Source organism: Scyliorhinus torazame, chromosome 13 (genome assembly GCF_047496885.1).
Source record: "Scyliorhinus torazame isolate Kashiwa2021f chromosome 13, sScyTor2.1, whole genome shotgun sequence".
In the NCBI taxonomy this organism is placed as follows: domain Eukaryota; kingdom Metazoa; phylum Chordata; class Chondrichthyes; order Carcharhiniformes; family Scyliorhinidae; genus Scyliorhinus; species Scyliorhinus torazame.
Window position 1 is genome coordinate 148,620,737 of NC_092719.1, and position 13,288 is coordinate 148,634,024.

Below are 13,288 nucleotides of genomic sequence, written 5' to 3' on the forward strand. Positions count from 1 at the left end.
AACCTCCTTTCCCTCACTTCCTCAACTTATTCCTCCTCCTTTCCCTCACTTCCTCGTCTTTTTTCTCCTCAACCTCCTTTCCCTCACTTCCTCAACGTATTCCTTTCTTTCCCTCACTTCCTCAACTTATTCCTCCTCCTCCTCCTTTCCCTCACCTCCTCATCTTTTTCCTCCTCATCATCTTTTTCCTCCTCATCTTTTTCCTCCTCCTCACCCTCCCTTCCTCAACTTATTCCTCCTTCTCGTTGCCCCTTCCCCACGCCCTCTTTTCTTTCCCTCCCCTGCCTGTTCTTCCCTCCCTCTTGTGCTGTTCGCTCTCCGCATTCTCTGGAGCAACACTCGCGGAGCTGTGGGCGGAGCAGAGCAGCTGGAGAGTCGGGCTCTCCACACACTGATCATCGCTGACGGGACCGCCGGGGGCTCGGCCAGGTAGGAGCGCGGCAGCCGGGGGCGATGTTACCTCTGCTACATTGAGCCCTGCACTCATTTACCGTGGATGCGTTTTGTTAATTTTGCAAAGTGGAGTTGCCAGTGGAGAAATAATGGTTTGAAAGCCCTGTTAGTTGCTGACTTTCTGGACTGATTCTTTGATATCTGAACTATGTAATGGGTGAGATAAACATCCCAGTGGGAAGACAGTGCAATATTTGCTTTTTTGTTGACAGACAGTGGGTGACAGCTTCCATTAATGTTCTGTATCTCTTGGGGTTGAGTTTATGTATCTTCAGATGGGGAGATGTAAATGACGGTTTTGACAGTGAATTGAGAGATATCCAGTATTTCAATGCTGACTGTTGTAAACATAATTCCCACATTCAACTTATAAAGTTAGCATAGGTAGCATACCACCTGTCATTGGAGTGCAGGTCTGCACATAACTCAATTTTCACCTGAAGAGATTTTGGAATAGAAATAAAGTTATGGGATTCAGGAAATATTTATGCCAATGAACTTTTAGTTCTGTTTAATAAAGAGGAGCCTCCTCCACATTGAACAGTCACTGAAGCTTAATGATGCTGCTTTTGTAGATGTCTGAATCTGCGATGGATGGAGAGGGATTATATCTCCCAAACAACCATGACAGTTACAAAGAGAATTGCTCCTTGCTAAGTAATGGTAAGTTTCCATATTGTCCAGGTCACATAAGTGGTGCTGGATTTTGGATGAAAGAACAAATGTGTTATATTAGTCCATGCTCATTCTGTACTTTAAATTTTAAAAGGCCAGAAAATAATGTGCGAGCAAGTGTGCATTTTGATCTGATTGAGTAAAGAAGCAGGGATGTCATGAATTAATATTTCAGATCAGTTTTCTTTTGAATATCAGTAGATATTGGAATAGCAAAATTTATGCTGTCAGTAATATTTTCATTTGGTAAACAGCTTGAAGATTATTTTATACATTTTAGTATTTTATACATTTAGAAAACGTTAAAGTTTGTACAATTCACAAAGGAAGCAAAAATGGAGAGCACTACAGAAACCCATACGTATACATTATACATAGTTTGTTTTTATCAGTAAATTCTATAAGTCTCATTGTCTATGTTCTGGCAGGAGGGGGTTTAATGTAAACAGCTCTGATTTCTCCTCTTACTACCCATCCATAAACTGGAAGGTGTTTTTGATTTTGATTTTCCCTTTTCCACTAAAAGCGGGATAGAGAAATAAAGATTTACAGGCAAAAGACCACAGTATAAAGGATTATTTTTTCACGTGAATCCAGAATCAAAGTCCAGTGGCTTTCTCTTTCACAGGGATCGGCAGGTTGAACACTGGTGCTGGATAATTCGCTTTTCCAGTAAAGGTGACTTCCAAGATTGCTCCGGCATTTTGAATTAGCTTTGTAGGTGCTGGTACAGACGTTCCAATACAAAGTGTAGATAGAGGGTCAGGTGTTCAAACTTGGACAGAGCTCTTTTTCTAAGCTGCTGCTTGCTAGATTGAAAATGGCAGACTGATTGGCAATACAGCAAGACAGTGTAATTGGGTCTCCCTGGTAGAGGAGGGGGGGGGGGCAGTAAGGTGGGGCATGGGATTCCCACTTCTCCACTTTGGTTTGACAAAGGATGTATATTCCTTTCTCTGGATTCTTGAGATGGTTGATGTTTCAATCATTAAGCATTTCAAAGGATGTGCAGGGTCCTTTGTCCTAGCAGACCGGTAGTCTCCGTTGGAGAGACCTGGCTCGGGAAATGTATGTGGCTTTTGTATAATTCCTGTTAAATTTGATCTCTGTGGCCATACAGGTAGTTGGCGTGTCTTCAGTGATGATGGCAGCTTCTCAGATATTGCCAGGATGTTCCTTTTGTTCAGGCGGACATAGCATCTGTCTTTAAAAGTCTTGGTCCATAGTTTTAAATTTTAGGAAGTAGCCATGTTGATATATATATTTCCTTAAAAAAAAATAATGTGAGGTCTTAGCCCTGTGATGTTTAATATCTGACATGTATAAAATACAGGTGATCGGGAATGTAGGTGTGAGCTGTATACCAGGTGGAAAACAGGCGCGAGCAGTAAAATACACTGCCCCCAATCCCATGTGCTTTAATTTTACACGCTAATCTTTTTTGAGGGACTTTGTCAAAAGCCTTCCGAAAGTCCAAATACACCACATCCACTGGCTCCCCTTCATCAATTCTACTAGTTCCATCTTTGTAGACCTCCAGCAGATTTGTCAAGCAAGATTTTCCCTTCATAAATCCATGCTTGTTTTCCAAGCATGATTCCCCTTCAAAAATTCAGATGTTCAATCCTTTTGATGTGAATACAGATTTTAGTAGGTGTGAAATTTATTTTAACTATAACCAATTATGTACCTCATCAATTTGCAGTTTTTTTGTACAAGTGGAAAAAAGCACAGACTACAATCTCCAAACTATTGGTTAACACCCCAGTATCTAACGGTAAAACCAGAATTTGTAAATCTGTCAGCCTGCTCATCATTTGTGGAACTTTTTGTCTTTTGTATATGGAATAGACATTTCTGATATATCATTTGATTTTTAAAATTAGCATAATGTATAGTATGTAGAAAAAAGTAATTCTATGGGAAAATTACAGAACTGTATACTGTACAGTTATGAGAACATTTGGATTTAGGAAATGTAGGTTAAATATTTCCTGGTTATTAGGTTTATCACATTAACTGCATGTTAATGTCGAGGTGTGTATTACTTCTGCATAATACACCATTGATGATTTTGTCAGTTCTATGTGACATCTTCACAAGAATGCAAGAAATTAATCATTATACCCACAAAGTCAATCCTGACCCTGTGCACAATTCTGTAGCAGGTATGGTTTGACAGGAATTTTATTCCAGGAGCATCTAATTAGAATCTGACAATTAATCCAAGCTAATGTAACTTTTCTGTGAGTTCATAGTGTTCAAAGGAGAAGAATGTTGGAAGATTGGCCACTTAGAGAACTTGAGAACCCACTGAAGCTATGATCCACACCAATTTGGGGTCCATTGATGTGCAGCAGCAGATTACAGCAAAATAAGACTTTTATGAGGACAAGGATTCTCATTGATAGCATGAGCAAGGTCTTAAGTACAGTTCAGATATTTTGAATACGTTCAGTGGACACTGAAGTACAGCATCAAAGTTTGCATTTAAATAGTAATTTTATATGGGAAGGATTGGATGTCCTGGGTAAGGAAGGCAGTGGGTTGCAAGGGTGCTGCTCTCTATTTTGGAAATGTAGAAATCACTGAACTCCTTGCCTCGGCCATAAGATGCAATGATGAACGGGGAGGGAGGCAATCGTTGTGGTCTTTGCAGAAGAAAATATGGATAGGTGGATGAGGTTGTAGGTGGGTTAGGTGGTAGGACATTCAGGTGGAAAGTGACGAAGGCGATGGGTGGACTGGTATGTGGGTGAAGTAGGTGCTTCAGGTGGTGGGTGGGTGTGGTGGTGGGTGGCTGGGTGATGGGTGGATGAAGTGAAAGGTGGGTGAGATGAAAATTGGTAGGTTGGTAAGGTGACAGGTGTACAAGGTGATAGGTGAGGTGGTAGATTGGTGAGGTGATAGGTGGATGAGGTTGTAGGTGGGTTAGGAGGTAGGTGGGTGGGGGGAGACAGGTGAGGAGAAGATGGGTTGGATGGCAGGTGAGTGAGGGGGTAAGTGGGTTGGTGAAAGTCAGGTGATAGTCAGGTGCTGGGGGGGGGGGTTGTCAGGTCTGGTTGGGGAATAGCCACGTGGTCAGTGAGGTAGTGTGGTCTAGAACGGTAGTTGCATTGGGTCAGGGGTGTGTGGGACGGTCAGGGTGTAGTCAGATTGTCGAGGGTGTAGTGTACTCGGGAGGGGTAGTCGGGTGGTCTGGGATATAGTGTGCTCGGAAGCAGTAGTCGGGTGCTCTGGGGTATAGTGTGCTCGGGAGCAGTAGTCGGGGGGTCTGGGGTATAGTGTGCTCGGGAGCAGTAGTCGGGTGGTCTGGGATATAGTGTGCTCGGGAGCAGTAGTCGAGTGCTCTGGGGTATAGTGTGGTCGGGAGCAGTAGTCGGGTGCTCTGGGGTACAGTGTGCTTGGTAGCAGAAGTCGGGTGGTCTGGGGTATAGTGTGCTCGGGAGCAGTAGTCGGGTGCTTTGGGGTACAGTGTGTTCGGGAGCAGTAGTCGGGTGGTCTGGGGTATAGTGTGCTCGGGAGCAGTAGTCGGGTGCTCTGGGGTATAGTGTGCTCGGGAGCAGTAGTCGGGTGGTCTGGGGTATACTGCGCTCGGGAGCAGTAGTCGGGTGGTCTGGGGTATAGTGTGCTCGGAAGCAGTAGTCGGGTGGTCTGGGCTATAGTGTGCTCGGGAGTAGTAGTCGGGTGCTTTGGGGTACAGTGTGTTCGGGAGCAGTAGTCGGGTGGTCAGGGGTATAGTGTGCTCGGGAGCAATAGTCGGGTGGTCTGGCGTATAGTGTGCCCGGGAGCAGTAGTCGGGTGGTCTGGGCTATAGTGTGCTCGGGAGTAGTAGTCGGGTGCTGTGGGGTATAAAGTGCTCGGGAGCAGTAGTCGGGTGCTGTGGGGTATAGTGTGCTAGGGAGCAGTAGTCGGGTGGTCTGGGGTATATTGTGCTCGGCAGCAGTAGTCGGGTGCTCTGGGGTATCGTGTGCTCGGGAGCAGTAGTCGGGTGGTCTGGGGTACAGTGTGCTCGGGAGCAGTAGTCGGGTGCTCTGGGGTATAGTGTGCTCGGGAGCAGTAGTCGGGTGGTCTGGGGTACAGTGTGCTCGGTTGCAGTAATCGGGTGCTCTGGGGTATAGTGTGTTCGGGAGCAGGAGTCGGGGGGTCTGGGGTATAGTGTGCTTGGGAGCAGTAGTCGGGTGCTCTGGGGTATAGTGTGCTCGGGAGCTGTAGTCGGGTGCTCGGGCTGTAGTGTGCTCGGGAGCAGTAGTCGGGCGCTCTGGGTTATAGTGTGCTCGGGAGCAGTAGTCGGATGCTCTGGGGTATAGTGTGCTCGAGAGCAGTAGTCGGGTGCTCTGGGGTATAGTGTGCCTGTGAGCAGTAGTCGGGTGGTCTGGGGTATAGTGTGCTCGGGAGCAGTAGTCGGATGCTCTAGGGTATAGTGTGCTCGGGCGCAGTAGTCGGGTGGTCTGGGGTATAGTGTGCTTGGGAGCAGTAGTCGGGTGGTCTGGGGTATAGTGTGCTCGGGAGCAGTAGTCGGGTGCTCTGGGGTATAGTGTGTTCGGGAGCAGTAGTCGGGTAGCCTGGGGTATAGTGTGCTCGGGCGCAGTAGTCGGGTGCTCTGGGGTATAGTGTGTTCGGGAGCAGTAGTCGGGTGGTCTGGGGTATAGTGTGCTCGGGAGCAGTAGTCGGGTGCTCTGGGGTAAAGTGTGCTCGGGAGAAGTAGTCGGGTGGTCTGGGGTATAGTGTGTTCGGGAGCAGTAGTCGGGTGGTCTGGGGTATAGTGTGTTCGGGAGCAGTAGTCGGGTGGTCTGGGGTATAGTGTGCTCGGGAGCAGTAGTCGGGTGCTCTGGGGTAAAGTGTGCTCGGGAGAAGTAGTCGGGTGGTCTGGGGTATAGTGTGCTTCGGAGCAGTAGTCGGGTGGTCGGGGGTATAGTGTGCTCGGGAGCAGTAGTCGGGTGGTCTGGGGTATAGTGTGCTCGGGAGCAGTAGTCGGGTGATCTGGGGTATAGTGTGCTCGGGTGCAGTAGTCGGGTGCTCTGGGGTATAGTGTGCTCGGGAGCAGTAGTCGGGTGCTCTGGGGTATAGTGTGCTCGGGAGCAGTAGTCATGTGGTCTGGGGTATAGTGTGCTCGGGAGCAGTCGTCGGGTGGTCTGGGGTATAGTGTGCACGGGAGCAGTAGTCGGGTGGTCTGGGGTATAGTGTGCTCGGGAGCAGTAGTCGGGTGGTCTGGGGTATAGTGTGCTCGGGAGCAGTAGTCATGTGGTCTGGGGTATAGTGTGCTCGGGAGCAGTCGTCGGGTGGTCTGGGGTATAGTGTGCACGGGAGCAGTAGTCGGGTGGTCTGGGGTATAGTGTGCACGGGAGCAGTAGTCGGGTGCTCTGGGGTGTAGTGTGCTCGGAAGCAGTAGTCGGGTGCTCTGGGGTATAGTGTGCTCGGGAGCAGTGGTCGGGTGCTCTGGGGTATAGTGTGCTCGGGAGCAGTAGTCGGGTGGTCTGGGGTATAATGTGCTCGGGAGCAGTAGTCGGGTGGTCTGGGGTATAGTGTGCTCGGGAGCAGTAGTCGGGTGCTCTGGGGTGTAGTGTGCTCGGAAGCAGTAGTCGGGTGCTCTGGGGTATAGTGTGCTCGGGAGCAGTAGTCGGGGGGTCTGGGGTATAGTGTGCTCGGGAGCTGTAGCCGGGTGGTCTGGGATATAGTGTGCTCGGGAGCAGTAGTCGAGTGCTCTGGGGTATAGTGTGGTCGGGAGCAGTAGTCGGGTGCTCTGGGGTACAGTGTGCTTGGTAGCAGAAGTCGGGTGGTCTGGGGTATAGTGTGCTCAGGAGCAGTAGTCGGGTGCTCTGGGGTATAGTGTGCTCGGGAGCAGTAGTCGGGTGGTCTGGGGTATAGTGTGCTCGGGAGCAGTAGTCGGGTGGTCTGGGGTATAGTGTGCTCGGGATCAGTAGTCGGGTGCTTTGGGGTACAGTGTGTTCGGGAGCAGTAGTCGGGTGGTCAGGGGTATAGTGTGCTCGGGAGCAATAGTCGGGTGGTCTGGCGTATAGTGTGCCCGGGAGCAGTAGTCGGGTGGTCTGGGCTATAGTGTGCACGGGAGTAGTAGTCGGGTGCTGTGGGGTATAAAGTGCTCGGGAGCAGTAGTCGGGTGCTGTGGGGTATAGTGTGCTAGGGAGCAGTAGTCGGGTGGTCTGGGGTATATTGTGCTCGGGAGCAGTAGTCGGGTGCTCTGGGGTATAGTGTGCTCGGGAGCAGTAGTCGGGTGGTCTGGGGTACAGTGTGCTCGGGAGCAGTAGTCGGGTGCTCTGGGGTATAGTGTGCGAGGGAGCAGTAGTCGGGTGGTCTGGGGTATATTGTGCTCGGGAGCAGTAGTCGGGTGCTCTGGGGTATAGTGTGCTCGGGAGCAGTAGTCGGGTGGTCTGGGGTACAGTGTGCTCGGTTGCAGTAATCGGCTGCTCTGGGGTATAGTGTGTTCGGGAGCAGGAGTCGGGTGGTCTGGGGTATAGTGTGCTTGGGAGCAGTAGTCGGGTGCTCTGGGGTATAGTGTGCTCGGGAGCTGTAGTCGGGTGCTCAGGCTGTAGTGTGCTCGGGAGCAGTAGTCGGGCGCTCTGGGGTATAGTGTGCTCGGGAGCAGTAGTCGGATGCTCTGGGGTATAGTGTGCTTGAGAGCAGTAGTCGGGTGGTCTGGGGTATAGTGTGCTTGTGAGCAGTAGTCGGGTGGTCTGGGGTATAGTGTGCTCGGGAGCAGTAGTCGGATGCTCTGGGGTATAGTGTGCTCGGGCGCAGTAGTCGGGTGGTCTGGGGTATAGTGTGCTTGGGAGCAGTAGTCGGGTGGTCTGGGGTGTAGTGTGCTCGAGAGCAGTAGTCGGGTAGTCTGGGGTATAGTGTGCTCGGGAACAGTAGTCGGGTGCTCTGGGGTATAGTGTGTTCGGGAGCAGTAGTCGGGTAGTCTGGGGTATAGTGTGCTCGGGCGCAGTAGTCGGGTGCTCTAGGGTATAGTGTGTTCGGGAGCAGTAGTCGGGTGGTCTGGGGTATAGTGTGCTCGGGAGCAGTAGTCGGGTGGTCTGGGGTATAGTGTGCTCAGGAGCAGTAGTCGGGTGGTCTGGGGTATAGTGTGCTTCGGAGCAGTAGTCGGGTGGTCGGGGGTATAGTGTGCTCGGGAGCAGTAGTCGGGTGGTCTGGGGTATAGTGTGCTCGGGAGCAGTAGTCGGGTGGTCTGGGGTACAGTGTGCTCGGGAGCAGTAGTCGGGTGGTCTGGGGTATAGTGTGCTCGGGAGCAGTAGTCGGGTGCTCTGGGGTATAGTGTGCTCGGGAGCAGTAGTCGGGTGCTCAGGGGTATAGTGTGCTCGGGAGCAGTAGTCGGGTGCTCTGGGGTATAGTGTGCTCGGGAGCAGTAGTCATGTGGTCTGGGGTATAGTGTGCTCGGGTGCAGTGGTCGGGTGCTCTGGGGTATAGTGTGCTTGGGAGCAGTGGTCGGGTGCTCTGGGGTATAGTGTGCTTGGGAGCATTAGTCATGTGGTCTGGGGTATAGTGTGCTCGGGAGCAGTAGTCGGGTGGTCTGGGGTATAGTGTGCTCGGGAACAGTAGTCGGGTGGTCTGGGGTATAGTGTGCTCGGGAGCAGTAGTCGCGTGGTCTGGGGTATACTATGCTCGGGAGCAGTAGTCGGGTGGTCTGGGGTATAGTGTGCTCGGGAGCAGTAGTCGGGTGGTCTGGGGTATAGTGTGCTCGGGAGCAGTAGTCGGATGCTCTGGGGTATAATGTGTTCGGGAGCAGTAGTCGGGTGGTCTGGGGTATAGTGTGCTCGGGAGCAGTAGTCGGGTGGTCTGGGGTATAATGTGCTCGGGAGCAGTAGTCGGGTGGTCTGGGGTATAGTGTGCTCGGGAGCAGTAGTCGGGTGGTCTGGGGTATAGTGTGCTCGGGAGCAGTAGTCGGGTGGTCTGGGGTATAGTGTGCTTGTGAGCAGTAGTCGGGTGGTCTGGGGTATAGTGTGCTCGGGAGCAGTAGTCGGGTGGTCTGGGGTATAGTGTGCTCGGGAGCAGTAGTCGGGTGGTCTGGGGTATAGTGTGCTCGGGAGCAGTAGTCGGGTGGTCTGGGGTATAGTTTGCTCGAGAGCAGTAGTCGGGTGGTCTGGGTTATAGTGTGCTCGCGAGCAGTAGTCGGGTAGTCTGTGGTATAGTGTGCTCGGGAGCAGTTGTCGGGTGGTCTGGGGTATAGTGTGCTCGGGAGCAGTAGCCGGGTGGTCAGGGGTATAGTGTGCTCGAGAGCAGTTGTCGGATGCTCTGGGGTACAGCGTGCTCGGGAGCAGTAGTCGGGTGGTCTGGGGTATAGTGTGCTCGGGAGCAGTAGTCATGTGGTCTGGGGTATAGTGTGCTTGGGAGCAGTGGTCGGGTGATCTGGGGTATAGTGTGCTCAGGAGCAGTAGTCGGATGCTCTGGGGTATAGTGTGCTCGGGAGCAGTAGTCGGGTGGTCTGGGGTATAGTGTGCTCGGGAGCAGTAGTCGGGTGGTCTGGGGTATAGTGTGCTCGGGAGCAGTACTCGGGTGGTCTGGGGTATAGTGTGCTCGGGAGCAGTAGTCGGGTGCTCTGGGGTATAGTGTGCTCGGGAGCAGTAGTCGGGTGGTCTGGGGTATAGTGTGCTCGGGAGCAGTAGTCGGGGGAACTGGGGTGTAGTGTGCTCGGGAACAGTAGTCGGGTGCTCTGGGGTATAGTGTGCTCGGGAGCAGTTGTCGGGTGGTCTGGGGTATAGTGTGCTCGGGAGCAGTAGTCGGGTGGTCTGGGGTATAGTGTGCTCGGGAGCAGTAGTCGGGTGGTCTGGGGTATAGTGTGCTCGGGAGCAGTAGTCGGGTGCTCCGGAGTATAGAGTGCTCGGGGGCAGTAGTCGGGTGCTCTGGGGTATAGTGTGCTCGGGAGCAGTAGTCGGGCGCTCTGGGATATAGTGTGCTCGGGAGCAGTAGCCGGGTGGTCTGGGGTATAGTGTGCTCAGGAGCAGTAGTCGGGTGGTCTGGGGTATAGTGTGGTCGGGAGCAGTTGTCGGGTGGTCAGGGGTATAGTGTGCTCGAGAGCAGTTTTCGGATGCTCTGGGGTATAGCGTGCTCGGGAGCAGTAGTCGGGTGGTCTGGGGTATAGTGTGCTCGGGAGCAGTAGTCATGTGGTCTGGGGTATAGTGTGCTTGGGAGCAGTGGTCGGGTGGTCTGGGGTATAGTGTGGTCGGGAGCAGTAGTCGGGTGCTCTGGGGTATAGTGTGCTCGGGAGCAGTAGTCGGGTGGTCTGGGGTATAGTGTGCTCAGGAGCAGTAGTCGGGTGGTCTGGGGTATAGTGTGCTCGGAAGCGGTAGTCGGGTGGTCTGGGGTATAGTGTGCTCGGGAGCAGTAGTCGGGTGCTCTGGGGTATAGTGTGCTCGGGAGCAGTAGTCGGGTGCTCTGGGGTATAATGTGCTCGGGAGCACTAGTCGGGTAGTCTGGGGTATAGTGTGCACGGGAGCAGTAGTCGGGTGCTCTGGGGTATAGTGTGCTCGGGAGCAGTAGTCGGGTGCTCTGGGGTATAGTGTGCTCGGGAGCAGTAGTCGGGTGGTCGGGGGTATAGTGTGCTCGGGATCAGTAGTCGGGTGGTCTGGGGTATAGTGTGCTCGGGAGCAGTTGTCGGGTGCTCTGGGGTATAGTGTGCTCGGGAGCAGTAGTCGAGTGGTCTGGGGTACAGTGTGCTCGGGAGCAGTAGTCGGGTGCTCTGGGGTTTAGTGTGCTCGGGAGCAGTAGTCGAGTGGTCTGGGGTATAGTGTGCTCGGGAGCAGTAGTCAGGTGGTCTGGGATATAGTGTGCTCGGGAGCAGTAGTCGGGTGGTGTGGGGTATAGTGTGCTCGGGAGCAGTGGTCGGGTGGTCTGGGCTATAGTGTGCTCGGGAGCAGTAGTCGGGTGCTCTGGGGTATAGTGTGCTCGGGAGCAGTAGTCGGGTGCTCTGGGGTATAGTGTGCTCGGGAGCAGTAGTCGGGTAGTCTGGGGTATAGTGTGTACGGGAGCAGTAGTCGGGTGCTCTGGGGTATAGTGTGCTCGGGAGCAGTAGTCGGGTGCTCTGGGGTATAGTGTGCTCGGGAGCAGTTGTCGGGTGCTCTGGGGTATAGTGTGCTCGGGAGCAGTAGTCGGGTGGTCTGGGGTATAGTGTGCTCAGGAGCAGTAGTCGGGTGGTCTGGGGTATAGTGTGCTCGGGAGCAGTTGTCGGGTGCTCTGGGGTATAGTGTGCTCGGGAGCAGTAGTCGGGTGGTCGGGGGTATAGTGTGCTCGGGAGCAGTAGTCGGGTGGTCTGGGGTATAGTGTGCTCGAGAGCAGTAGTCGGGTAGTCTGGGGTATAGTGTGCTCGGGAACAGTAGTCGGGTGCTCTGGGGTATAGTGTGTTCGGGAGCAGTAGTCGGGTAGTCTGGGGTATAGTGTGCTCGGGCGCAGTAGTCGGGTGCTCTAGGGTATAGTGTGTTCGGGAGCAGTAGTCGGGTGGTCTGGGGTATAGTGTGCTCGGGAGCAGTAGTCGGGTGGTCTGGGGTATAGTGTGCTCAGGAGCAGTAGTCGGGTGGTCTGGGGTATAGTGTGCTTCGGAGCAGTAGTCGGGTGGTCGGGGGTATAGTGTGCTCGGGAGCAGTAGTCGGGTGGTCTGGGGTATAGTGTGCTCGGGAGCAGTAGTCGGGTGGTCTGGGGTACAGTGTGCTCGGGAGCAGTAGTCGGGTGGTCTGGGGTATAGTGTGCTCGGGAGCAGTAGTCGGGTGCTCTGGGGTATAGTGTGCTCGGGAGCAGTAGTCGGGTGCTCAGGGGTATAGTGTGCTCGGGAGCAGTAGTCGGGTGCTCTGGGGTATAGTGTGCTCGGGAGCAGTAGTCATGTGGTCTGGGGTATAGTGTGCTCGGGTGCAGTGGTCGGGTGCTCTGGGGTATAGTGTGCTTGGGAGCAGTGGTCGGGTGCTCTGGGGTATAGTGTGCTTGGGAGCATTAGTCATGTGGTCTGGGGTATAGTGTGCTCGGGAGCAGTAGTCGGGTGGTCTGGGGTATAGTGTGCTCGGGAACAGTAGTCGGGTGGTCTGGGGTATAGTGTGCTCGGGAGCAGTAGTCGCGTGGTCTGGGGTATACTATGCTCGGGAGCAGTAGTCGGGTGGTCTGGGGTATAGTGTGCTCGGGAGCAGTAGTCGGGTGGTCTGGGGTATAGTGTGCTCGGGAGCAGTAGTCGGATGCTCTGGGGTATAATGTGTTCGGGAGCAGTAGTCGGGTGGTCTGGGGTATAGTGTGCTCGGGAGCAGTAGTCGGGTGGTCTGGGGTATAATGTGCTCGGGAGCAGTAGTCGGGTGGTCTGGGGTATAGTGTGCTCGGGAGCAGTAGTCGGGTGGTCTGGGGTATAGTGTGCTCGGGAGCAGTAGTCGGGTGGTCTGGGGTATAGTGTGCTTGTGAGCAGTAGTCGGGTGGTCTGGGGTATAGTGTGCTCGGGAGCAGTAGTCGGGTGGTCTGGGGTATAGTGTGCTCGGGAGCAGTAGTCGGGTGGTCTGGGGTATAGTGTGCTCGGGAGCAGTAGTCGGGTGGTCTGGGGTATAGTGTGCTCGGGAGCAGTAGTCGGGTGGTCTGGGGTATAGTTTGCTCGAGAGCAGTAGTCGGGTGGTCTGGGTTATAGTGTGCTCGCGAGCAGTAGTCGGGTAGTCTGTGGTATAGTGTGCTCGGGAGCAGTTGTCGGGTGGTCTGGGGTATAGTGTGCTCGGGAGCAGTAGCCGGGTGGTCAGGGGTATAGTGTGCTCGAGAGCAGTTGTCGGATGCTCTGGGGTACAGCGTGCTCGGGAGCAGTAGTCGGGTGGTCTGGGGTATAGTGTGCTCGGGAGCAGTAGTCATGTGGTCTGGGGTATAGTGTGCTTGGGAGCAGTGGTCGGGTGATCTGGGGTATAGTGTGCTCAGGAGCAGTAGTCGGATGCTCTGGGGTATAGTGTGCTCGGGAGCAGTAGTCGGGTGGTCTGGGGTATAGTGTGCTCGGGAGCAGTAGTCGGGTGGTCTGGGGTATAGTGTGCTCGGGAGCAGTACTCGGGTGGTCTGGGGTATAGTGTGCTCGGGAGCAGTAGTCGGGTGCTCTGGGGTATAGTGTGCTCGGGAGCAGTAGTCGGGTGGTCTGGGGTATAGTGTGCTCGGGAGCAGTAGTCGGGTGAACTGGGGTGTAGTGTGCTCGGGAACAGTAGTCGGG

General features: G+C 53.7%; 1 protein-coding gene across 1 annotated transcript in view; it reads left to right on the top strand.

Moving 5' to 3' along the window:
• Positions 1 to 345: 345 nt before the first annotated feature.
• Positions 346 to 13,288, top strand: part of mdfic2 (MyoD family inhibitor domain containing 2) — a 193,818-nt gene continuing 180,875 nt past the window's right edge. Inside the window, exons 1-2 of the mRNA XM_072470892.1 lie at positions 346 to 429; positions 1,029 to 1,116. Coding sequence (XP_072326993.1) covers positions 1,029 to 1,116 — 88 coding nt within the window. The 5' untranslated portion in view covers positions 346 to 429. The remainder of the gene's footprint in view (positions 430 to 1,028; positions 1,117 to 13,288) is intronic.